Raw genomic sequence first — 27,151 nt, forward strand, 5'->3', positions numbered from 1 at the left:
GGAAACAGCACTTTGAATGTTTCTCTAATGCTCTGAAGAGATCTGAGAAAGGGCAGTGCTTGAGCTGTGAAGATTGGCTAAGGGAGGGAAGTGAAAGAGAGATGTGGTAGGAACCAATGGGGAATTGAAGACCTGCAATCAAATGAATAGGAACAAGTTCTGTTGTACATGGCTGTAAGTTATATTTATTAGTGTACCCAGTAGCTGAAATGGGGAATAACTTAATCTCATTTCAAATAAATACATCAGCATTTTGCCAGTGTCAGAACAAATAGCTTATACATTGGGACTCCTATAGTTTGGTTCTTGTCTACAATGTGTGTGTAATAGTTCTGTCAACATTTGCATGATTTAATGCAGTTGTGGCTGTATTAGGTGTACTTTGAAAGAGAAAAAGGATGGGACTGAGGTTGCTGATTATGATGCCTAACTTTAAGTGTCATAATTTTATGTGTACATGTGTACATGTAAATTAAGTGTCTGGGTCTATGTTAAAGCCACTGTAGTCAATGGAAATATAAACTGACTTAAACTGGGACCAGTTGAGATGCTCATATGTCTGCATTAGGCTGGTAGGATATACAGGAAACCTGTCCTGTTTTGTTCTGTATTCGCAACTGGAGGTCAGCTCAGATACCCGAAGAACCTTCAAAATTTTCCTTAGGCAATCCTTTCTGTGGTAATTTTATTTACCTGTGATGTCACCTTTAAAGTTTAAGTTCATGGGTTGTGCTATCTCTGCGTGTCTTTTTTGCTGGGACAGAGAGGGACTGGCAGGTGAAGTTGGTGAACTTTTATTCAAAAGTTTGATTTAAGGCATGGGTTATTATGTTGTCACATGAGCAGCTCAATTCAACAGCTTCCTTATGGGACGGGTTTTCTTTTTTGTTTTTTTCCCCCACTAAGTTCTCCAACTAGTCTGGAATAGTTTTCCAAACTCAGAACAATCACAAGCCAGATAATCCAATCTAGAGTCATGAGACTGACTCCTCAAAATAAGTAGTTCAGATTTTGCTGGTCAGATTTTGACTCTCTCTGGTGAGCCTGACTGCTCATCTAGTCATCATACTACTTTCTCAGGGTGTACTTTTTGGACTGTAGCATACTGTCCCACAACATAATTACTCCTCTGACCAGCCTGGCCCAGGGATTCATACACTGCTGCCTTTTCCCAGGTAAATGTTGACCCACTCCCTCTGTTCTTCACAATTTCAGGAGTTCTTTCAAAACCTACAGTATCAGACCTTTTCTGAACTTTCCCAGGTGTGTCTCTGTGTGTGTATATGACCTCCAGGAGACACATGTCCTTTTTTAAAGTTTGGCTTCATAAAGAACAAACAGTTTGAAGGGCAGAAGAACAGTAGTAAGGTGCCCCCACACTATTTTGCCCTTTCCCACTGGTGAAAAAGATGCAAACTGTTCTCCCTATACTAGCAAATGCCTAGATCATGAGGAAGTGGAGGTAATCCAGACAGCTTCTCAGGTGGAGTTCTTTTCCATAGGAAGCAGAAAACGAAGAAAAACAGGCAGGCAGAGAAGGGTTTTCTCAGCAAGAGCAGAAACAATTGAGAGGGCCAAGCTGGCGGCAGTTCTAATTAGAGGGCCAAAGGTGGTGGCAGTTCTAGTTAACATGCCCACTCATTTCCACATGGCAAAGGTGGTTTCTTTTCCCTTATATCCACTCACCTTTACTACGTGCTGGTGCCAACTTCAGGAGAGGTGAGTTTTTAAAAAACAATTTGCTTATGAAATTGCTAGATTTGCCCACTCCAAATTTTATTTTTTTCCCTCGTATCCACCACATGTACTATATACTTGAACTGCAAATGTGATTCCATCTTCAGGTTCATAATTTCAACATGTGTAGTTTACCTTGGTGCTGAAGTTCATGCCTCAAAATGATACATTTTGAGGTCACAGCCAAAATGGCAATCTCCAGTTATTTCTATTGGACTATACTTTGAACTCTTTGAGTGAACACAAAATAGAAAAGGTTTTACTTGATTTTTAGTGATGTCTCGGATTATCATAAGATGTATTTCTTTCAAAAGAGAGGAAAAAAAAAGCAAAAAAATTTTGACATGTCTTTGCAGCCAAATTCCTGCAAACTACTGTGTGCAGGTCAGAAATCAGACCATCAGGAACTGTATTGGCAGAACAAACAGATACTGGCAAATCATTTGTAATACCTAATTTCAGTCTTTGGAGATTAATTTTATCATGAATTTGGAAGCTTGCTTTAATTGCACTAATTGTATTTTCTTCTGGGAGTTGATAGATTACTACTTACTCTTTTCTCTCTACATACAATGAATTATATTGGGGTTTTCTCTTATTTACATCTGTTAAAGTCTTGGAAATGAGTTGTGATAGGCACTAAAAAAACGTGAGAAATTATCCTAAACCATTTGCTACATATTCTTACTCCTTCTTTAGGCCCATTCTCACATATAGTGATAATGATTCCATTCTTCTTGAAATAATTGCAGAAATTCCTTCTTAATTCTTTCTCTGTTGTGATTCTACTCAAGAGAGAACATTACTATTTGAATTGCTCTATTAACATTCATTCTCATTTATTCATTTTTAAATAAAATGCAATAAATGTGAAAGTCATTATGGCTACCACACTTCCCAGTACTCGTGTTGCTATCGAATATAATTGTATACATGTCAGAGCTTTGATTTTACTGTTGCTTAAAATTTACTTCTGAATGGAAAACAGGAATTAGATGACATCCTATCATAAAAAAAAATTCACCTATCACATTCAAGTAATAGATACCAGGGTATCTTGTCTTTCATACAGTTTTGGAGTATCATGTTTGCTCCTGGTCTTTGAATGATCAGTTAACAGTTCATTACTTTCTTATTAGGGTTTTTGGCTTGTGCAAAGAAGCTTACAATCAGTGTTTATAATTTATATAGAAAGAAACAGAATTCACCCCTAAAATAAAGTGAGTTACAACTGTCCTTTCTGTCATCTTAATTCCTCCACTGGATACATTTTTTTAAATGAAGTCTTAGTTATTTTGTTGGGGGGCAGGGGCTGATTCCCTGCCCCCATCTTCACTTTTCCTGTTCTAATTTTGCTCTGGTACCTTTCACTTTCTCACTGGCTTTTGCAGTTAGAGCAGTAACTAAGTTAGGCACAAGTACATCTGACCCTGCTGCTGCATTGCTAGCTGAGGACTGCTTTTGGTTCACCCTGGAACCCTCCCCTCCCATGCTAAAAAGTTAGATCACTGCCCTGTAGAGAAGAGACTCCTTGTAATCAGGCATGTGGATAGCTGTCAAGGAAACCTCTGTGGGGCAGTAAGGACGAGGAGCAGACAAACTGGAGACAAACTCCTGGAGAATAGGCAGAGCTGTTAGTTGAAAGCAGTTAGCACAGTAATTTATCCATCTGGTTATTCTCTTTTATAAATTACGTTTTCTGAATGCAGTATGACAATCATTTCCTCTTAATTAATCTTAATAGTTTGAGTAGACATGCACATTTCCTTCAGGAACAAATTATGAGCGCAAAGAATTGAAAAGCTGCAATGTTCTTTAACCTTAACTCAGATCCTACAATGAAACAATTACATTTGATAAATGGCAACATTAAGAATAACATTAGCAAACATGTGCATATGGTTGTATGGCAACCAGGATAGCTAACTATCAAATAGTGTAGATTTCACGCTTTTCGTTTATATCTTCAGGAATGATGGATATATAGAAAAAATATATTTTGGGGATTATATTTTTTAGAATTTTGTGTCATGGTTATGAAAACACAGAACTTATCACTGGATGTTCTGTAACTTTAATATTATGAAGAATTATGTAATTATACCGTATTAAATATATAACTATATAACACATTGTAACAAAATATGTTATATTATTATATGCATATATTATACATTTTATATATAATATATTTATGTATAATACAATTGATAATATAAACATGTTTCATAATATATTTAAATATTTATATATGATATGAACTATTATTTATTTTTAAATTTATATATAGAAATTATAAAGGTGGATATATAATGTTATATAAGCCTACAGGAGAAATTTTAGAGTTTTACTGTTATATCAAAGTATTCATATTATTTATGAGCGAGGGGGTGACTTCCTGTTTAAGATTGGAAGCGACAGTAAGAATTATTTTCTACTTTCAACCTACATTTCATAGTTTCTGAATGGCTAGTTTTCAGTGTTTTCCTTAATCCAATCGTCTGGATAGAGTTTGTTTATTAAAAGTTACTGAAAATACTTTAAAACATAGAGCTGTAAATGAATCTGTTAGTGGGCTATATTACTGTAGGATTCTGGAGATCTCTGACTGGAGTCAAAATACAGAAGATCCTTTTAAGGAATGTCATTCGCTGCACTCTTAAATGAGAACAGTGGATTTTCCCAGAGCCCTGCATATTATTTTCACTTTTTCATTGCAGTCAATAGTAACAGTATTATTCAACTAAAATTGACTGCTTCCTGTGCTCTCCTTTACCTTCTGTTGTTCTTTCTCCTATATACAGTTCAAATAAAAAATCAGAAGATTATATTTAATCTCCTTCAAAACTACTCTTGGATGTCATGTCCAAAAAACGTGGCACCAATTAAGCAGCTATTGTGCCTATGGTATTGCTTTATACAGTCGCTTTGTTTCTTTGTGCTCCTCAAGTCAGTTAGCTTTTTGTACCTTTCCTATAAGCTTACTGAAGCAGAAAATAGTTTATTTTTTAGTATATTTTTATGTAGCATCTAATACAAAGGGCTCTGGTCCATTACTCTGACTCCTATAGTATAAGTAAATTATAATATTTTAGGTACACTTAAAAGTATTTTTAGTCTGAAAGACAATAGTGTGGATTATCTGTAGACTGGAATACAGAGCAGAAAAATTCAGATGTTTCTTCAGGATTTGAGCCTTTTTTCCTTTTCAGAATCTCTCTGGCAAGTCAAGCAGAAAGATATTAGGGGCAAGAAGCATGGGCAACTGCTTGTGTAAGGATCTGGACTCTTGCCAGGAGTGGACAGCACAAAACATGACTTTGGCACTGTAAAGTTGCACCTGCTTTTTGTGTGGTGAAGCAGAATTTAACCATGCCTACTGTACCAATGAAATGAACCTCCCTCTTGGGAACAGGATGTGGCTGGTTCAACACAGCATGTGGGACAACTCTAGCTTTCTTTCCTTCAGTTTCTGTAATGGGGAAGGGGGGAATGGAAGGATTCAGTGGGTTTAAAAACTAGCCTAAAACTAAACTAAAAAAATAGTCTCAAAAATTACTTAAGCCGCAATTTCTTTTCCATTTTTTTTTCATAGAGTTAAATGTAAGAGAGCCTGATGTAAGAGTATGTGATGAATCATCATGTAAGTATGGAGGAGTGTGTAAAGAAGAGGGCGATGGCTTGAAATGTGCATGTCAGTTTCAGGTAAGGTTTTCCCCTCTTTTCTGACTGCTTTTCCAGCCTGCTTTTTGTGATATATCGAAGTATTACTAGAAAGGCCACTCATCAGAATGCTTAAATAATCTGGCCATATCCTAATTCTTCAGTTTTTAATTACATTTATTGAGATTATATGTGACTGAGCTTTACATGGCTGTGCTCAGGGAGCAATTGGTGAGTAAAACTTCACATCAGTTCCCTGTTAAGTTTTACTAAGTCAGTCTGCATCACAGACCAATGTCCAGAGTAAAGAAGAGCTGCCGTATGCCTGATACCCACAGTCCTTTCCATCAGGATAGGTAGAAATGGGGAGCACCAGATGATACTTGCTCTCTCTGCCTTCCCGCTTCATCTCATCCTGCCCCTGAGACCTGAGATGAGAAGGAAGGTGACCAAAATGAAGTTTTATGATTTAACTCTGATACTTCTTATAAAACACTTGTGCTAATATTAGTATTTGGAAGATTCTTCTCTACTCTCCTGGTGGCCAAACATTGTACTTTCTACGATGAAAAATCTTAAGTCATTGTGATTGTTTTTCTTGTTGTATTTCTTACCTAGATAGTTTGCTTGGCATGGCTCTCTGCAACACAGAGTGTCCTAGTCAAATCATAACAGCAAGGTGTGTATTTTGTCAGACTCCCCAGATTTCATGTTCTTCTTCTGAGACACAGGCCATTATAGTTTTGAATCCTGTGTGTTGAAAATAATAATAACAACAACTATATTTCAATTGAACCCAAAGAGAAAGAAAGTACGAATGTACAAAACACGTACTCTGGCACTGTTTTTTTGGCAACTGAAAATCAGATAAGAATAGAATCATCGGTAATCATAAAGTTTTTTGATTGAAAATGGTGAATTAGCCCCACTCAAAAATAGTGAGATTTAATTTTAAAAAATCCTCCGAACTCCTAAAAACTAGTAAATATCAAGTTCTCATAATCTGATTTACAGATTTTTGAGTCTTTAATATACATAGTACTTTTTTATAACTAACTTGACAATCTCTCCCACATACTTTTTAGAGATTCTTTGTCTTCATAATTTATGTCAAGGATAAAAATGTGAAACATTATGAGACTCCTGGTGAAACCGCAAGAGTTGCTAGTGTTATTAACCAATTCTAGGGTGGGCTGTCCTTCAGAGTTCTAAAAACAATCTTGTATTCTGTTTACAATAAGCTATAAATCAAGAGGAACCAGACTAGCAACGGTGTGTGTGTGATCTTACACTGATTGTAGATTTAGGGTATCAGAGCTGGCTTTTGATGTAGTAAAGTTTAGGTGGGTGCCTATCGTAAGGGCGTTCTTTAACTAACATCCCATAGGAACAATGGGATCTGATTACCTCTTAAAATGAGAACAAATTCTTAGGAGAAGGCTATTCTTCAGCCTTCACTCTAGCTGTAACTTTATGAAGAATAATAAAATCAAAACTCAGTAATAATAAAAAATGCAAAGAAAATCAATTCTAAGCTAAGCAAAAGTTTTGTTTATTTTAGATGGGCGGTAAATACGATAGCTGCCTTTTACTGAGGTCACGAGGAGAAGAACAGGAGCTGGCCACCCATGTGATAAACTTGATACTTTTTCTTGAGAATAATATGGGCTTCAAAAATGGATTTTTAAAGCTAATTAATAAGCTTAATTAATAAGCTTCCCTGTATTTCCCGAAAAACTTATCCTATGCTGTAAGGGAAAACATCTAAGCATGAGGAGAATATACTGTATTTTTCAGACATAACAGATTGAATTCCTCCTGGAGCTCTCCACCTTAATTATATAGCTGAAACTAGCACTTCCAAAATATCTCCCTAAAAATTCCCAGACCAAATCATTAGATTCTCTACATGCAAAACCATCTTCTAACAGCTAATTAGATTTTTTTGTTTACATTAGAAAGTCTGAAAAAGGATTTGGACAAATTTATGTACAATGGTTCAATTAAACACACACTGAAAGGAAAATGTGGGAATTAAAGACTGTTCTCCATTAATAACATTTTCTATCCTCACAGCTGGATACAGAGTATTTACCTAAATGGACCATTGGTCTGATCCATTAAGGCATTTCTTATGCTTTTACAATTGCAGTTAAAAAAAATGTATTCTGGAAAGATAATTGCCTAACTGAAATACTCTCAGATGTGGGTGCTGGTCAGCTGAGGATTTTCCTTTTGAAGGAGAACCGTCACCAGGTGCAAGGCTAATGAACTTGGCTTTCCTGGCTGCCTGATAATGGGAAGTTTTGATGAAGAAACAGGCACTGCTTATCAGAGCCACCCTTAAACTATTTTAATCGAAGGCAAAGGCTAGCCCAGTCTGTCCTTCACATTCAAGAAAATGCATATAGATCTCAGCCTTCACTACTCCATCCATCTTATACTAAAATAGCCCCTCTACCCGAGAGAATCTGAATGTGCAGTCATTCATAGCCTAGTACCATTTCTTAACTTCTTAGTCTTCTAAAACTTTAAATAGTAATGAATCACAGGTTTTCCTCTTAGGATCCCCTTCAGAAATGACTGGCAGGCAGATTTCAGTGTTGTCACTGAAACACATATAATATCATGGCAGCAAGAGCTGTGTGGAACTCTACCTCTCTGAACTGAGCTGGCTAGTATTCAAGCATCACTTCCTCCAAGCTCAAGAGCGGTGCATCCCAAGGAGAAAGAGTCCAGCAGAGGGGGCAGGAGACCTACATGGATGAGCAAGGAGCTCCTGGCAAAACTCAGAGAGAAGAGGAAAGTACACAGAATGTGAAAGATGGGACAAGCTACTTGGGAGAATTATAGGAATGCAGTCAGAGTATGTAGAGATGCTGTGAGGAAGGCTAAGGCCCAGTTGGAATTGAGTTTGGCAGGGAATGTCAAGGACAATAGGAAGAGCTTCTTCAAATACATCAGTAGCAAGAGGAGGACTGGAGAAAATGTGAGCTCACTGCTGAATGGGGCGGGGACCCAGGTGACCAAGGATACAAAGAAGGCAAAGTTACTAAATGCCTTCTTTGCTTCAGTCTTCACTGCTCAAGAATCCCAGAGCCAGGGAGAAAGCCTGGAGAAGGGGAGACTTTCCTTTGGTTGAGGAGGATAGGACTGGAGATCTTCTGGGCAAGCCTGACATTCACAAATCCATGGGCCCAGATGGGATGCACCCACAGGTACTGAGGGAGCTGGCAGATGTTGTTGTCAGACTGCTCTCCATCATCTTTGAAAGGTCCTGGAGAACGGGAGCGGTGCCTGAGGACTGGAAGAAAGCCAAGGTCACTTGGCAACTATAGGCCAGTCAACCTCACCTCCATCCCTGGAAAGGAGATGGAATAGCTCATTCTGGATGTCATCTCCAGGCATATGGAGGAAAAGAAGGTGATCAGGAGGAGTCAGCATGCATTTGCCAAAGGGAAATCCTGCTTAACCAATCTGACAGCCTTCTATGATGATTCCATACCCATAGACTGGCTGGGTAGATGAGGGGCGAGCAGTGGACGTTGTGTACCTTGACTTCAGTGAGGCTTTTGACACTCTCCTGTAACATCCTCCTAGACGAACTCAGGAAGTGTGGGTTAGATGAGAGGGCAGTGAGGTGGATTGAGAACTGTGTGAGTGGCAGTGGTCATCATCAGTGGTGCGGAGCCTAGTTGGAGGCCTGTGGCTAGTAGAGTCCCCCAGGGCTCAGTACTGGGTCCCATCCTGTTCAACATCCTGTTTCATCAGTGACCTGAATGAAGGGACAGAGTGCCTCCTCAGCAAGTTTGCTGATGATACCAAGCTGGGAGGAGTGGCTGATGCACCTGAGGGCTGTGCTGCCATTCAGAGAGACAGACTTGGAGAGGCTGGAGAGCTGAATGGAGAGGAACCTCATGAGGTTCAACAAGGGCAAGTGCAGAGTCCTGCACCTAGGGAGAAATATCCCCGTGCAGCAGTACAAGCTGGGGGCTGACTTGCTGGAAAGCAGCTCTGCAGAGAAGGACCTGGGAGAGCTGGTGGACAACAAATTGACTATGAGCCAGCAATGTGCCCTTGTGTCCAGGAAGGCCAATGCTATCCTTGGGTGCATTAGGAAGAGTGTTGCCAGCAGGTCAAGGGAGGTGATCCTGCCCCTCTCTTCAGCCCTGGTGAGGCCTCTTCTGGAGTACTGTGTCCAGTTCTGAGCTGCCCAGTACAAGAGGGACATGGAGCTACTGGAGAGAGTCCAGCATAGGGCTACAAAGATGATCAGAGGGCTGGAGCATCTGCCCTATGAGGAACAGCTGCCAGAGCTGGGCCTCTTCAGCCTGGTGAAGAGAAGACTGAGGGGGGATCTTATCAATGTGTACAAGTACCTGAAGGGAGGGTGTCAAGGGGATGGGGCTAAACTCTTTTTCAGTTGTGCCGTGTGACAGGACAAGAGGCAATGGGTGCAAACTGAACCGTAGGAAGTTCCGCCTGAATATAAAGAAGAACTTCTTTACTATGAGAGTGACGGAGTACTGGAACAGGTTGCCCAGAGAGGTTGTGGAGTCTCCTTCTCTGGAGATATTCAAAGCCTGCCTGGATGCAACCCTGTCTAACGTGCTCTAGGTGACCCTGCTGAGTCGGGAGGTTGGACTAGATGATCTCCAGAGATCTCTTCCAACCTTACTGATTCTATGATTCTATGATGCTGTGAACACCTTGCATGTTTTCTCTGCCTTGCCATGTCATCTCCTCTGCTTAAATGATATACTGAAATTTGAGGCTCCAAAATTAAATTTAAACGAGACCTAGCAGAGGTTCTATAGGATTCTTCTAAGGGTTCTGTGCTCTGCTTACAGTGACCTTAATGATACTCTGGCTTTCAGTAGCCTTAGCCATTATAAAGGATACTTCTGTTTTTATTACTGTGAGGTGAGGGAAAAAATTTGTTAATCAAATTTTTAAAAAGGTCTTTTGATGCAATTTTTATGATATTTTACAGAACTTAAATTTAAAAAAGGTAGTAATCAACATCCAGTGATGGATATCCAGATATCTCAAATCACTAAAGAATTATCAAACTGTAAAAAAAAAGGAATCATTTTGCTTCGCAATTTTTTACCCTTGGTACAGAAAGTGGGAACTTTTGAAAATCACTCAGCAATATTTAGATTGAATTGAAAATTATCTATTGGAAAGTATTGTTCTCTTAAAAATGTCTCCTTTTCATTTATTCTCTAATGCTGACTGTTCAGTGATTGTTCAATGACAGTACTGAAGGCTGTGATAAAATGTCTGTAAGCTATTCAATAAATGAAGCTATCACAAAACTGTTAGAAATATTTTTCAGAGCTGGCAACATGATTTATTTCCATTTGTTCATGCTTATTTCATTCTCAGTTGGTAATCTTTGGAAATATGAGTGAAAGATAATTTCCTTCAAAATTGAGTATTTTGAGGTTTTTATATGCCAAAATCAAAGAACTTTTAGTCACAGAGAATATCATTTAGAATTCAGAGAAGAAATTGTTGCCACTCTTTGGGACAGCTTAACTTAAATAACATTATTTTTTATGTGTCAGCTCTCTTTCACTAGGTGAGCTATATCAGTTTAATCATACATTTTACATGTTTAAGACATGTAAATTTGGGGACTAGACTGTGTCTTTATTCATTCTTTCTTGTTTTTTATCTTCATTTTTTTCCCCCCTGGGGGTTTTAAAGGTGCAAAAACTGTCTAGAATTACCGTTATCATATAAGCCCCAAGTAAGGCAATGTGTATTTTTCCAGTCAGGAAAGTGGAGTTTGAATTTCCAGATCAGTAGGAAGTGACCTGGCACTCACTGCTGCCAGGTGGAATGGCTGTTTCAGTATGTTTCCCAGAATATTTTTTGTACACATTATATATATATGAGGCACATTGTCTATCTTTCTTAGAATGTAAAAAATAGTAAAATATAAGCTGTTAATAACTAAATCAATTCAAATGATAATCTTTTCCTTCTTCCTTTTTTTAAAGTGTGCCAACCCTAATGACTTTGAGCTCAATATTTTTCCATACAGCAGTACAAAATTATTATTATAGTTATTGACTGAGTAGAACCAACTCGTGATACTCATGAATTCAGTGGGGATGGCAATTAAGGAGGGATTTGCTGATCTTTTTGGTCATAGAATAATCTTCCAAGGGAGATGGAAAACAATGTTCACCTTAAATTATCCTTTGCTCAGTTTCATCCTCAGTGCTTAGTCATACAGTCTTCTATTATATTGAAGAAATTTTCTGCAGTGTATTTATCCTTCAGATCCTTGTCATATTCCCTACAGTCATTTTTGAGATCCACTATAGTTAGTCAGTTATTTTAATTTTTCTTACTAAATTAGTATGTTCAGCCCATATGGACTTGGACTATTATTTCAGTGGTCTGAGAGAAATACCTACTATGATATGATATTGAGAAACTATTTTTTCTAAATCTTTCTTTAGTGAACAAAATGCTAATTTATTAGCAACATCATATATATACAACTACCATCCTGCATATTAATATGCAGCTTAGATTATTCACATGACTTTGTAGGATTGAGTTGCTTTATAATTTCTTTTTCAGTGTCACACTAATTATATTCCTGTTTGTGGATCGAATGGAGACACTTACCAAAATGAGTGCTTCCTTAGGAGAGCTGCATGCAAGCATCAGAAAGAGATAACAGTGATATCAAGAGGACCTTGTTATTCTGGTATGTAAAATGTCATTCTATGTCACTACTGTCTGAGGTTATAGGGTTGGTTTTCAGTTTTGCTTTTAATTCTAGAGAGATTCATTTTCATGCTTTTTGTACAATGAAGTAAGGTGGAAACCAGAAGTCCTCTTAATGATGGCATATACAGAAGAAATCTGGTGTGCTAGCAGGTAAATAAATAAAAACTGTTCAAGGAGAAACATTTTATTTGAGACAATGCTGGTGAATGCTGTAGGGGAGCTCTGATATTAATTCACAAGACTTACAACAAAATTCAGCAGATTCCAGATTAGTCATTTCTTTATGACTCATTTTTTGGATGTACAGAAGTAGTGTGACAACAAGCAAAGGACATCCATCATCCTGACTGCCACTCTACCTGTAACCAACGTATCATCTTTGACTAATTTCACTTTGGGTCATCACATCCAAGGTGTGCTTTGGGACATCCCATATCTTTTGATACATAAAAGTTATACTTTGCTATTGTTAGACCAAGTAAGATACATCTCGCTGGTAGTCAAAGTGTGATTACAGGGCAAGTAGACATTCCCAGCTAGCTTTACTATTGCTAGTTTATTAATAGATGACAGCTTAGGGGCAGCAGCCTGGAACTCAGTGACAGCTACAACATCCCTTTTGGAGATCAGGGTTTTGGAAATCTGGCAGTTTACCCAGGCAAAGTTCCACATTGCTGCTCTGTTGTCAGTCCCAGAGCTAGCTGATTTAAACCCAGCTTGGCTACATAAGCTGCTCTAACACCTTTGACTGCACCATACACCTACCCCAATATTCTGTTTTGCTTACAGACATCCAAAATGATCTATTACTTCAGTACTAGAACTAAGCAAACCTGTGTTCTGTGGCCAGCTCTGCTGCGTAATTCTAACATACTCCAGAGAGATGACTGAATGAATACACTTTCTTTTTCAGCCTCGCACCTGTAAACTAACTCCAAAAGCCACAGGAATAGGACAAAATCCATTATACTCTTGAAGAACTCATATATTCCAATAATAATATCCCATAAATAGATTGAATTGAAACCGTGTAAATATTTTTTTTTTTATTTCATGCACAATTGAAAAAAGCCAGACTCAATGTAAAAGATTTTCTCCTCTCACTAAAATAAAACAATAGGAGAATGTTTTGGGAAATTTTTTAAAAATGTATATTTTTATATGTGTGGTTTATCCTACTAAGAAAAAGATATTCTGAAATGAAATACAGGTTCTTCTCAGCTTCGAGTCTCTGCCAGTCACTATGTCACTCAGCTACTTTGAGATTTTTTTTAACTTTCCTCTCCTTTTTTTTAAGCCTTACATAAAAATCAAGAAATGCAGCATAATTTTTAGCAGTCAGTGCACTAGACCAAGACACGTGCTGAGACACACTTGACTAAGTACTGAAAGTACAGTTCTGAATTTAGGATGTGATTCGGGTTTCGTATTGGATTTACACTTGTACAATTTACAGTGGAGTTCTACCAGAATTGTAATTGGTACTTCCTAAGTATCTGACATCCTATGATTAATTTTAGAATATGAGATCATAAAAACCATTCTCTGGAACCTATCCATTCAATGTCTATGATAATAGGTAATTGTGAAATCAATAAATTTGTACTCTTGATCTGTAGAACGTATATAGTGAGAATCAAATACCTAAATTTAAAAAATTCTTTATTCAATCACATTAATTTTCAGTTAGTGCCTCAGAATTTGCTATGAAAATGCTTTGTCCTGAGATGCCTTTAAGAACTAAGTAGATACTAGTTTCTTATCCTAATTTTGTCTTTTTTTTCAAAACAAAGGCCAATTCTATCCTGGTAGGATGTACAAGAGACAATAAGATGAAATTCCCCCTGCAGTGGTGCATTAGGACTAAGTAATTTTTAAAGTATGTTAGAATTCTGAATCTCGTACAAGAGTAACATATTTGTTCCCTTATGAAGCTATTGTAATAGAACAGACTATACAGAATGGTTTAGTCAGTTTCCTATTACTTATTTCTTGTCAGCTAACATTTTGATTACATTTTTAAGGTCATGATGGGTTATTTAACAGCATATTTATATATTTCATTCCTTTGTCCAAGTGCTGTCAGAGATGAGGGATCCCAAAATAAGAAACATTAAAGAAAATAGATCATAGGTGCTTTAGGAATTAATAAAACACAATTTCTTTCATTTAACATGGTGTTTTAGAGAAATGAAGAAAATGTATAGCTGAAGCTTTGGAGTTTGCATATAGAGGTCTCAACATTTTCAAAGCAATTTTTTATATGAAGAGATAGTGCTTTTTCAAATATGTGGGTTTAAAGAGGTGTTTAATAACCATTGAGAGAAGCTGTGGATGATCAGGATTTGTGCATTTCAAGCAATACACATATGCCTGAATTGCAGAGTACAGAAGGAACACGAAAATGAGTGAAATGCAGCTTCAGTGTTCTCTTTGCCCAATACCTAGGTATACATTTAAGAAGTGATTGATAGTAAGCTATATAAAATTTTGTCCTACAACTAACTTGGCCTTTGGTACACATAAGGAATGAGCAGTCATCCAGTCTATGGCTGAGATAAATAGGGCCCTTGCTCTACAGTGAAGTCCCTACCAGTGGTACTATCTGATGGTGTATTTTTCATCACTGATCCTCTGTTCCACAGAGCATCCTTGCTCTGTGGCTCATTTCCCCATCAGCTGGGACTGTGCAGCTGATTGTGGGATTATGTTGTATACCAGATCAGTGAATATTCTGGCCTTCCCCCCCAACCCCATCTTACCAATTTCCTATTTGCAGTACAGCCCCATAAATGCAGAGATGGGAACATAGAGCAGGTCGTGAGGAGCCAGCAATACCTAAACCAGGACTGCTGCCAGACCCACAGGATCAGCAGCTCTGGTCAGTTTAGAGAGGATGACGTTAAATTGAAATTCATTCATATGATACCACCTGAGGATTCTCTACCTGAGGTTATCCTGAACTGGCTGGCTGAAAGGCTTTAAGAAACTGGGAAGAGAGAGTGGTCAGTGTGCTCACAGTGTTGAAAAGGAAGGTCTCAAAGTCACAAAGATTTCTTTGCCTCTATCTACTGGTGAATTCATTGTGTTTTATGGTGTAGAAGAAATAAGTGTAGTAGATAAAAATGGACTTTTATGGTTCATTCCTAAGAATGCATGCTCCTGTTAGCCTGTTAACATAGTAGTTAGTTTTGACTGCTGCGAGATTTATACTATATGCATGTGAAAATGAAACCAAACAATGCTATAGTACTTGATATTTTAAAATATTATACTTAGACAATCTCAGCATAGTGCATATATTTGGAAGGCATAGTTCATTGCTTTTTATGTAGAGATTTCTAAAGTTAAAAAAAAAAGTTATTAGCACAGCTAGAAACAAGTAATAGCTCTATTAAATTCTCTCCCCTGCCCCCTGTTTTCTGTTTTGTCCCTTTGCGATGTATCACACTGCATAAAAGATTGATTCTCTTAAGAGTGGCTTTAATTTAATGTTCTTCAGTTGAAGTAATCAAACTGTTACCCTAGTTTGGAATGCACAAGTTTTTACTGTGAGTAGTTATTTCTGTGGGACACTCACAATGAAACATAATTAGATACACACATTGTCCTGAAAAGGAATATATGCTAAATTTAATCCTTTTGTGGGAGTTGAGGAAGTTCTAGGCAACTTGCTTCTGGATTTATAAACTGTGAAAATAGTTCTTCATGCTCTCCCAACAAAGCTGCAACAAATCTGAAAGCCTCATATAAAAACATACATTTATTTTGATAGTTGATTGAGAAACTTATTTTTAGATTTGTTGTGGTACAGGAAATATACTTTAAATAAATAAATAAATAAAGCCTCTTACTAAAGCAGCTGTATTTTCCTATCCAGCCTGCAACATGGGCTTCCAACAACATAGCATCTCCTCTCTGTCATTAGGAAGGAAATGTTTTGGAAGTAAAGAGCAAGGTTTACATAGATGTACCTCATCAACACATGCCAGTTTTAATATCTAGTGCTTCTTTTGCATGATATAATTAAGTAGGAAATGACTAGCAGGATCAAGTGATAGTAAAAGCTTTTCTCCCAGAGATGCAGAGAAAAATGGACATTTCTACTAGATAGGCTGGCACACTGAAGGTTAAAAGCCCAGCAACCAGAGGCCTTGCAGCTGCTGGCAATTAGGCTTGTCAGCAGTCCTCCCCAAAGATCCTGCTGGTCTATCAAAACTGAGGGTAATTGCTAGCAGGCAGTTGTGCTCTTGGAGCATGGGGCTATAAAACCTGTAGGAGGAGGATGAAGTTGTTGTGGCTAGGATGTGTTGGTAGCTGAGCTGATACACTTCTTAACAAACTTCTTTTGTTCATTGGCAGTAGTGTGAATGGTGCTTCCCTGCCTGCAAGCAGTAGGAAAGTGGAGCTTACATTGCTTTGCTTTGGTCTTTGCTCAGGCTGGGACTTGAAACAGTCTGTTCCAATTTTGGATCTTTTCTGAAACTCTAGCCTTTGCACCGCTGCTTTGAGATTTCAGTCATCTGTGCTGCTGCTGCAGGAGATAGTGAAGAATTGCACAGTGCTGCAGAAAGAACTCCCAGCCACCTCTCACAACAGCACCCTCATATCTAGCATCAACTATAGATCAGGATGTTCTTCTTTAATAGCAAGTTAACAACAATCTTTCCTACTCTTTAGCTAAAGGCACTTTTCTATATATTCAGAATTAAATAGCAAAAAGTTTGCCCTGTCCCACCAAGGAAAGAGCTACTTAATTCTATCGACATTAATCTGAAAATCTAGATGGATTATAATCAACTAACAGGAACTATGATTTAAGATATCAACTGCCCTTTCTCCCTTCTATTTCTATTTGATGAGAAGAGTAATTGAAGACAATTAAATAAAAACAATCAGCATTATCTAGGGCTTATTCAGTAAAGTTTCTGGAATGTTGATTTGGGAAAGCCAATTTCTGCTTAACACAAGGAAGTCACACACACAGTCTTTGTATTAAAAGCACTGCAGCTTTATCCCAAAAGCTTAAGGGGAAAATCAAGAACTTTGGCATAAAGAGTATAGTAACTCTTGGGTGACAAAGTTCAGGTGCTGAAAATCCCTTCCCAGCTGTATTCCACAAATACATCAGTTTTCTAGTTTGTGTCTTGAGAGTAGCCTACAGTTTTACTTCTGATGTGTCAGGTGTTTCTTTCTGCTTCTGGCTGAATAGCTTCTGACCTATTTTTTACTTAGGTATAAAAATGATGCAGCATTTAGGCATTATTCTACCTGTCTCTCTGAGTACTGGAGATTCCCACTGGATCACCTACCCCATCTGAATTAAAGTAGAAAAGTTTACTTTCATGAATTTCATCAGCGGTGTATCTGTCATCCTGTTTATACTAAGCAGTTTGGAGCATTTGCCCCATAGAGGAGAGAAAGGTTCAGTTCTTCGTGTTAGTTTAAGTGAGTTAAAAAAACACTCATTCTGGGAGAGCAGCCCGATCTGATTGATAGAGGCTGCAAGCTTAGCTGGGATTGGGGAGGGTACACTCTACATCAAAGCGCAATACAGAAATGGCTGAGGCCCTGAGAGAGCAAAAAAAGAGGGATTCTGACTGCAGGCTGATTCTAGCTTGATTACCCTGGAAATATCTAGCACAGCTCCCAAACTCAGAGAGGCTATACATTTGTGTACAAACACATTTTTTATGAATCTATTTGGAAAATAGTGGCTTAAGTAAATAGAGAAGTCAGTCACACTCTAATTACTAAGTTGTGGCTGGGGGATGCTCTTTCTTTCTATATTTCTTCCTTGAGTGTTCTCTTTGCTCGGTCTCATTGGTGTACCTGTTGTGTGGAGAGCACTTCTAGAAATCCTGAATTGATTAGGGGACTGAAAAGAGCATGGCTGCTTGTACAAGCAAGCTTGCAAAAAAATGCTACTTTCTAACCAGCAGTTGCTTAAGAAAATCTCAGAAAACCCCCCAGAAACACTGGCTTGATTTAGCATGATTACCCTGGAAACAAGAGTTTTAGCACAGCTCATAAACTCAGAGATGAAGCACAAGATCTGCGTGAAAAGTCAGAAATGGTACAAAGTGTTATACAGGATGCCACTCTTGGCTTTCAGATCTCAAGAAACCATAAAAGGGGCAGACATGGATCTATCTCATTGCTAGGATGTTCTGTTGAGTGGAGATAGAACTGCCTATGAACTTCATCTCTATCAGTCCAATGATCTCTAGGGACAGGTGGTCTGGGCATCACTTGGCTCTCTTGTTACAGCTTCTACTGTCTATACAGTGATAGCTCCTCTGCCTCACAGGATATACACCTAGTGGTATAACTGGAGCCCCACAGTACAGTGACTGCTATACACTAGACCTGAATGGTGTTTCTTGCCTTGTGGCTGAATGTACCAGCCAAAGCATGAGGGGAGGTAGATTTTGAAATAAAAGCATGGAGTGACTTAGTACTCTGAAACATTTTAGCCTTTGTTTTTTATATGAACTACATGTTAAACTTGCTCATATTTGTAGGTTAAAAACAAAACAAAACAAAACACCAAAGCAACCAAAAGCTTGTCACACAATTTCAACCATTACAAAGCAGCCTATAGACTTACCTTGTATAAATTATACACCTTCAAATTTATTAATGAAGCCATGCTGCACCATATAGTGTATTTTTCAGTAATTCAACAATGAAATGTTTTATGGGATTGTCTACTTTGTCAGTAAACTGACATGGAACAGACCCCTTCTGTTTTTGCATTCATTTCTGTAAGCTAATAAACTTGTCCTATTAGGTACAGAATTGTGGTGTAGAATGAAAGAAAGGAAAATTTAGGCTGGTGAAAAGAAAAATCTCTATTCCTGACACTCCATGTGGCAAGAGATTATTTCTAATGTGTGAATGACCCGATAACATGGAATTTCACACTTCTATCCACACAATAGAAGGAATTAGTCTTAGAAATATAGCCATTTAAAAAAGTGGGGGACAACTGAACAAATTGACAGCTTGGTCTTTGCTGTGAAGAATGGGTCCATGCATGAGAGGAAAAATGCCACTTCTCTCTCTGTCTGTTCTCCTTGTTCTTTCCAGGCTTATGGAAATAAATTCAGCTACCTTCTCTGTCACCAAAACAGGAGGTCTGAGATGAGCAGAGTAGGTACTCTGTTCCTCTCCTCAGCTTCCAGAAAGACTAAGCTAACTGGGATGGGAAGCAATATACTGACAGTAATTGCCGTCCTGCTCTCTCCTTTCCACTTCCTGTGGGCAAGAAAGACAGCAGATTTGTGATCCAGAGGGTGGCTTTATCGTACTGCTAACACTGTTTGGAGCCTATTGCTCCAAAGCTGAGGTAGTTCATTGGGGTACTGATGCAGCTAAAGTCCTGCTGATGCTTGAACTGTTAGTGCAAAGGAGATGCAGCTCCAATCTAATGCTCATCAGATACTAGTCCAATCAGTTTGTGATGTCAATAAAATAACTGGGGATTTAGTGAAGTGATTTTTTATGAAGTAATGAAGTGACTAGTTTACTTGAGAGGAGCTAGTATATAGTCAGTTGACTTAAGCCAACTTTATTTTGAGCACTAGTTGCTTCAGAAATTGCTGCAGTCAGGCAATTCATGTGCGACTCCTTCAAGTACAGTTCCCAGAGCCAGAGGGTAAAAAAACAAAACCAAATATCCCCCCAAACCTATTTACATTTGTAAGTAGATTCCAAAAATTAAACTGGATGCAGTTTGTATGTTTAGGCTTAACAAGTTTGAATTTGTAATAATTTAAAAGAGGCTGAGAGAGGCTGAGAGAACAATTTTGTTTTCAGCAATGAACACTACTGTTCCATGAGTAAAAATGCCCTGACAGGGAAGGGAGGATAGGACACAATAAGCATGGACAAACTGTGTTGAAGGATGCCCAAGCTTAGCAAGATGTTTTGCTTTTACATCTGGCTCATGAAATATAACACCTGTATAATGTTTTACAGTGGCAAGTTCCTCAACAAACAACTTTTCCTGGAGCAATATTTTCATTTGCTTTCTTTTTATTTTCTCCCTCTCCACTTCCGCTTCAGATAATGGCTCTGGATCAGGAGAAGGAGGTGAGTACCAAACCTCAGTTACATTTACTCTTGGTCTTTCTTTTTTAGTATACATCTATCTATGTCTGTTTTATCTACAGAGCTGCTGTACCACCATGAATTATGAAAAATTATGACAACTTAAAAATCAGTTTGAATGTTATAGTGTGATATGAGCATCTCAGAATAGTCTTTGCACAGGAATAGTTTGCAGTATGCATTTGACTAATGTTGTTCTTTCAAATTTGACGGGTACGAGTTCTCATTTTTTTCTTGCAAGCCAAAAAGGTGTTGCCAGTGTAATATTCAGATACCTACCAAACCACTATATTTCACTTGCAGTAACACCTATGAATGTCTAATCACAATAAATATTCTACTTCTTTTTCTTGCATTCATTTCCTTAGCATCTGCAATGTCTAGTTACAACATTATCCTTTGTCAAACATGTAATGTAAAAAAGGTTAAAGATTACAGTCTAATATTTTTTTTTAACAAGTACTTCAAGTATTTCTGTTCAAAGGTGTATATTCACAAAGGGAACATAGCACAACTGGTACTAATAGAAGCTTCTCTGTCTTTGACCACACCTTAACTTTGTTCCAAAATTTAAAACAAAAAGTAATTTCAAGTCTATCTTTGATACTGCTAGCAAGAATACACATAGAATGAAAAAGGTGAGATATACATATACAAGCAAGGCAATTCATTTTGCTTTTAGGCTTTGCTTGTACTAAGAAAGTGTTGCGGTTTATACTGATGAGATTGAGTTTATTTGTCATGTTTATTTGCTGAGTTTGACATCTTGTTTTAAATACACATAATCTGAACAAATTGTTCCCTCAAACTTCTAAGGCATCCATCATTTTCATATCCATTCCACAAGGCCTTGTATGAACTCAAAGAGCCTGCGTGTCTTCGTATGCCTGTCCCAATATCCCTTCCATTCTGTGCTTTGTTTAATTCTGTGTTACCTAGTGGAAAAAAATACGGGCAATAAAGGGGAGGCAGGAAACAATCTCTGGTGTGGTATACAGTAAGCCTTGTTTGTTAAGGCTATAAAAAAAGTTGCTCCACCAGCTTGTATGAGGCCTTAATATTTGCTGACACAGGGTTGTCTTTGCCTATCTAGCACATATTGAAATAGTATGTGTATAGCTACATGAAAATATGCTTTTGTGCAACATGATCACTGATATCACTGCATGCTTAAACACTTTTAACTTTCCAGAAATTAGGAACGAGCTCCCACTTTTTCCATGTATCAAACAAAGGGGAGGCATTCTGCTCCTCTTTAATAATTGATTACCAGTAAATTCCTAAGCTACTACTAGTATGTGTTCATTCTTGCCTTTGTTTCCTTTTATTCACGTTCATTTTTCAGAACAAATTGTTTGAAAGAACAATTTTATGTTAAACTACTGTCTCATTTTACCTTTGCTGGTGACTTTTCTTCCAATGCTTTTCTTTCAGAGATTGCATTACATTCTTTCCCTAGCTCGTTTTTACCCTTCCTACCTCCTCACTCAGCTTGTTATCCCACTACAGCTGCCCCTTTTCTGCTCTAAGAGTTGATTGCTTCAGTGCTATCATACATTTCTTATAAGAGACAGACAGATGACAGTAGTTTAGCCTGTCTCTGACTTTTATTTTTGCTACAGTTTTATAAATATTTGAATGCTGTTTGGAATTTTCTCCAGTTTCCCAATTAGATACAAAAACTTGTTCAAGTCCCTTGTAAATTTAACCGTGCTAGTATAGAAGAGGTTGGCAGTTGATTGACAGGTATGGGGATTGTTTGGATATTTTTATGAACAGTTTGAAGGAAAAGTATGACAAAATATACTGTATTTTTTCTGTTAGGCTGCTCACTGAAGAGGTGAAAGATTCAAGTTCAAGTATACTTGTTGCTTGAGTTGGGGCGTGGTGCTGAATCCAGTCAACAGTCTTCAGATAAAGGAGTTCTGAAATGGGTCTCCCTTGATCTCTACTGCTGTAGCTGTTCTTAAAATATTCATTGAGTCCAAGACAAAAGGGAGTAGGAAAAACACTTCACTGTAGGTTGGAAGGATGTATGCTATAGAAAGGCTTTGTTAGCTGGGATTCAGTGCTTCAGTGAACTTTAATTATTTATACAGAATAGAATGGAGGCATTTAAAGAAATGTGGTGATCTGACTGCACAATGTTATAGCAATGGCTGGTATTTTCCGGGGAGGTGGGATATGTAGGTTCAGTTCACTTCAGGCAGAGAGGAAAGTAATGAATCTGGGTCCCTTGACCCCAGATGAATAACTTAACTGCTGAGGTACTGAGTGAAAATGGGACGCTTTGACCACTATCACAGCCTCCTCTGGCATTTTTGTGATGTTAGCTCTTCATTTGTTTGGCTTTCTTCCGAGTGTCTTTGGGCCAGCTGAAGTGTTCCTATTTTTGTCCAGTATGAAACAATTTGATTTTAATTCCTAATTTTAGATAAAGAAATTGTTCTAAACAATAAGAAACTGAAATTCCTGCTTGTTACCTTTCCCCATCCTTTCTTCTTCTTTTTTTTTCCCCCTCGTATCTCTAGACCTATTTGTGACACAGAGAATGGGTACTTTTCCAGTCCACTTTTGTCACTTAATTGAATTGCTTAATACTTTGCCAAAAGGTGTGTAGTATGTTGAGTAATGGAATCCATTGTTGCTTAGATCATTGAGATTTTTTTCTTGGACAAAAACTCGGGACTATTCTCATGATATATTTGTCTGGAGTTAATATTATTCGATTATTCAAGTGTAAAAACTTTACAAGAAGATCAGAGGCCTATTATAGGCTAAGAAAATAAGCTTTTAAAATGATGTAGAACCTATTAAGGACACAAGTACATCACTTGGGATCCCAATAAAGGGAAAGGAGAAGGAGCACAGAGAGTGGGTCACTTGCACAGCAGGTGCACTCAACAGTGCGCACCAGTGTCAAGCATTCATGAATAGTCCAGCAAGGGGGCTGATGAGAGCACAGCACAGCTCCTTCCAGGCCCAGCCTTCTTAGCTTGTTGCCCAAGGAAACCAGGGCATGCAGAGAAAATAATCACCCAGGCCTTCATACTGTTGGCTAAGGATGCAGAAATAGGAACCAAGTTTGTATGAAGAGCTCATGTGCCCTACAGATTAAGTACAGAAAATACGAAATCAAACTGGAAAAACACAAGTGGAAGTGAGAAAGAACCAGCAAGTGAGCGAACGTGCTTACTTAGAAATTTCCATGTTTCTTGTTAGGTTTTATGCTTCCAGGTGTTAATCACAGAATTAGTGTTTGCTCGTATATGCATAATTGCTGTGACCGTGTATATACCAGTGATGTTTGCACACGTGAAAGGGATGAGTGCAGCTGCTTGTACATGTCTGACAAGCATTGCTACTGCTGTGCAGGAGATGCACTGTTTGCTGGTAGTTTTTTTAATCTGAAGATTCTGCTCTTCAGTTGCTGCAGATCTGCCCGTGACAGTTCCTACAGCTTAAATTGGCTTGTTTGCTTTACATGCAGCTTAGATTTGTGCTATTGGTTCACATTGTTCTGTTTCATTTTCCAGATGTAGAGCAAGCTCATTAATTATTCTGAAGGTTGACTTGATGCAGAATTTTGCTTCTGCTCCAGAACTATATGATGTTATGTGCATTTACTTTTATGACCAGAAAGAATAGACTTAGAGCTGACTAAAAAGAAAAAAAAAATCTTGCTTCTCAAGGATTATTTCAGACACTGTCTTGCCTTAGAAATTGTCATTTACTGCAAAAATGCTAATGACAATGGAGCTACTGATCCAGATTATCCACTGAATCACGTTTATTGTTACAAAAATGTTATGTTTTTGGCAAAGAAGTAAGAGTGGGAGCATTTTTTTCTGTATGCCTGAATGAAATGACAGGAATATGATTTTTAAGAGTGATGCAATTTCCATTTTCTGTGCTCTGACAGCATAGTATTTGTAAAAGTTGCAATAAAATCATTCATTTTGCTCATTCCAGAATCTGAACCTTCAATTGTCACAATAAAATTTGCACTTATGAAACTAAGCTTTTGATCACTTGTGGCAGTGTGTATCCTGAGGCTACTTCTAATAAGATTATGGATTGTTAATTCGGAAATTAGAACAGTTTCAAAGGCCTCATTACTTAACTATTATATTTCACCTCTACAAAAAGCAATGTTAAAAAGTGGGACTCAGCCCTAAAAAGTTGCTTAACTGAAACCACAACTGATAATTGTGGGTTCCTGTAGGTTTGCATTTAAGATATGGCCTTCTTTGTATAATCTTATATGAATCATTCTGCAATTTCCCTGGTCTGAAGAATGCAACATAAAAATCATTCCTGTTCCGCTTTGTTTAAACTGTGATTCGCTAATGTTTGAGGTAGAACTGTTAAAAGAGAAGTCACAATCTCAAATTCACATGTACATAAAGGAAGTGGTTTGCTAACTTGCATGTCACATTTTCTTTGTTCTAACATGCATTTTCCCTTTAAAATTCCCATTTCTGAGGGAAGGTGCCATGTTACCCCATAAAAAAAATGTATGTGAACCCAGTGAAGTAGCTTTAGGAAGATTAGCTTCAGTATGTTTGTGTGAATGTGACTAAGGATGTGCTTTAACCATTTTTTATTCGAGATACTTTCTATGTAAAAAAATGTTTTTCTCAAGTGTACAATTTTTATATTAGCAGAGAAAGTCCAAAAAGAAGCAGTCATCTTACTGATCTTCTTGCTCTTTTGGTACGCAAAAACCTGGCACCCAACTCTCGCAGCTACATAGGAGCCTTATCATTTGGCTGAAGTTGCCTTGATGTTTAGAAAACCTCCGTTTTGATTTAATTACATTGTCCTTGTTAATATTTTTAAAAAGATCCCAACATTACGTTACCCTACTAATTGTGAGGTAACTGAAAGAGAAATTGGGGCCATTATTTCAAATTCTGCTTGGATTTACGATTGTGTTACACTTCCAGAAGAAATTTTGGTCCACTGCAGATTGAACATTGATTGTTGAAGAGAAGTTTTTGGAAATGCAACTGTTTCACCTTTGTCAAAGGTATAGATGACAAAGATAATTCGCTTTCATCTGTAGGGCTTATCTGTAGGGTTTCTGTTGGTAGTACCTACCATCTGGCATAGAAACACAGTGCAATAACTTTTAAAGAAGATCTGGTAACTCAGAAAAAATAAGGTTTTCATCTTTGTTAGATGTGTACTTCTGAGCAGTCTGTTCTGTTTCTCTCTATGCAATGACCCTTTTTCTTCCTACACCAGTAAGTCCTTATTTTCTTTATTTGATACTGCCAGCAAATGTCAGCTGCAATGTTGACTTTGTGATACGGTTAGGCTTTTGCGAGGGTGTGTTGAAAATCGTCATCACATGTTCCATATGCCATCAAACAGTTAATAAATAGTAACAAATTTCCAACCAAATTGACCCAGAAGAGAAAGATTTTGTAGTCTGGTAGTAGACTTGCAAAGGATAAGATTTCTAATATCCTACTCATTCATGAAATGATTTTTTTTATTTCTTTGATTATACTGTTTCTGCTTGCCTAAGCAAAATGCACTTATGATATTAAAAAAGATGTACTGGTAAGCTTTAAATAGGAAATAACATGCCTGTAATACATATATCTAAGTTAATTATTATTAAAACAAATTTTTTTGAATTCCTAATCCCTTTGAAATTTAACAGCTAACATATCTTGTGATGAAGGTATGAAAGTCTAGCAGAATGCATTTAGTAATTAATACATTGATATATAGTATGTGCTTTTTAGTAGGCTGCCATCTGTTACTTCCCCCCACTGGGGACAACACTTATCCATAATTGTCACACAGGCAGGGTGATATAAATACACAGTTTAGAACCTTGTATGATTTTTAAATTTTAATTTGTGATAATGCTACTGGTTTATTTTAATGTATTTTAAAATGACTGTAGAAGCTGGATGGTGATTAACATCCTGGATAGGAGATAAAATCATGTCTTTTAGCATGTTTATATAATCCTGAGTGATTTAGAAAGATTTAAGTGGCGATTTCATCATATTTTTTGTCACTAAGTATCTTTTGAACTTCAGATAGCCCTATTTTTCTTTTAAGATCCTACTCTTTGTAAATGAACACCAAACTGAATCTTACAAGAAGTACTACATTTTTAGCTGAGGTTCAGGGAAAGAGAAGCAAAGGGCCTGAATGTTCAGGTCTTCTGTTGATGAAAACTTGCTCTAAGCAATATTTTCAGGAGTGCTAGTGTTTGCTCAAAGGATGCTGGAGTCAGAGGCACAGGAAGACAGATTCTTCTTGCCTCTTATGCAAGGTGGTAGGAAATGAGGCCTGTCCTCCTTATATGGCCAATAACAGGGCTTGCATAAACACATCTGCCACATTCTTGAAATTGTGGTGCAACTCCATTGGTGTGTGGTGACTTTTCTGTCCTTTCCATTTTCCACCATCATCTAGTCATATGTAATTTTCTTAATGGCTATCATGAAGCTATTTAGTCTTCCTTTGGATAAAGAGGTGTTAGCTGTATTTGAAGCAGAACAATGAAGTAAGTGAGAATAAATGTTCTCCAGCCACAGTCTTGTAGGTGACAGGTGCCACACAGGCAAGTGTGAGACTCTGGATGGTGCAGCCCATAGAAGAGGGGTTTGTTCTAGGGTGTTCCCCAAGCTTTAACAAACCCCAGGTGCACCATAGCCAGAGTCACTACATTGTGGAGTTGCTGTAGCCTGGGGGCACACCGTCAAAGGGTCCTATGATTGACAAGTCCAGACAAAGGAGAAGTGACACTGCAGACCCGCACCATAGACATCTCAGTGCTGTGGAGCCATTCCCCATAGAATGACCTGCTAATGGGCACGTTGTTAACCTCTGAGCAGTGCTGTGGTCTGAG

At 37.8% G+C, this 27,151-nt stretch overlaps 1 protein-coding gene across 1 annotated transcript in view; it reads left to right on the plus strand.

The window, feature by feature from the left end:
- TMEFF1 (transmembrane protein with EGF like and two follistatin like domains 1) overlaps positions 1-27,151 on the plus strand; it is a 110,616-nt gene that overhangs the window by 58,330 nt on the left and 25,135 nt on the right. The window contains exons 2-4 of the mRNA XM_062567959.1: positions 5,333-5,442; positions 12,004-12,133; positions 20,227-20,253. Coding sequence (XP_062423943.1) covers positions 5,333-5,442; positions 12,004-12,133; positions 20,227-20,253 — 267 coding nt within the window. The remainder of the gene's footprint in view (positions 1-5,332; positions 5,443-12,003; positions 12,134-20,226; positions 20,254-27,151) is intronic.

Source organism: Rhea pennata, chromosome 2 (genome assembly GCF_028389875.1).
Source record: "Rhea pennata isolate bPtePen1 chromosome 2, bPtePen1.pri, whole genome shotgun sequence".
NCBI classification, from domain to species: Eukaryota; Metazoa; Chordata; class Aves; order Rheiformes; family Rheidae; genus Rhea; species Rhea pennata.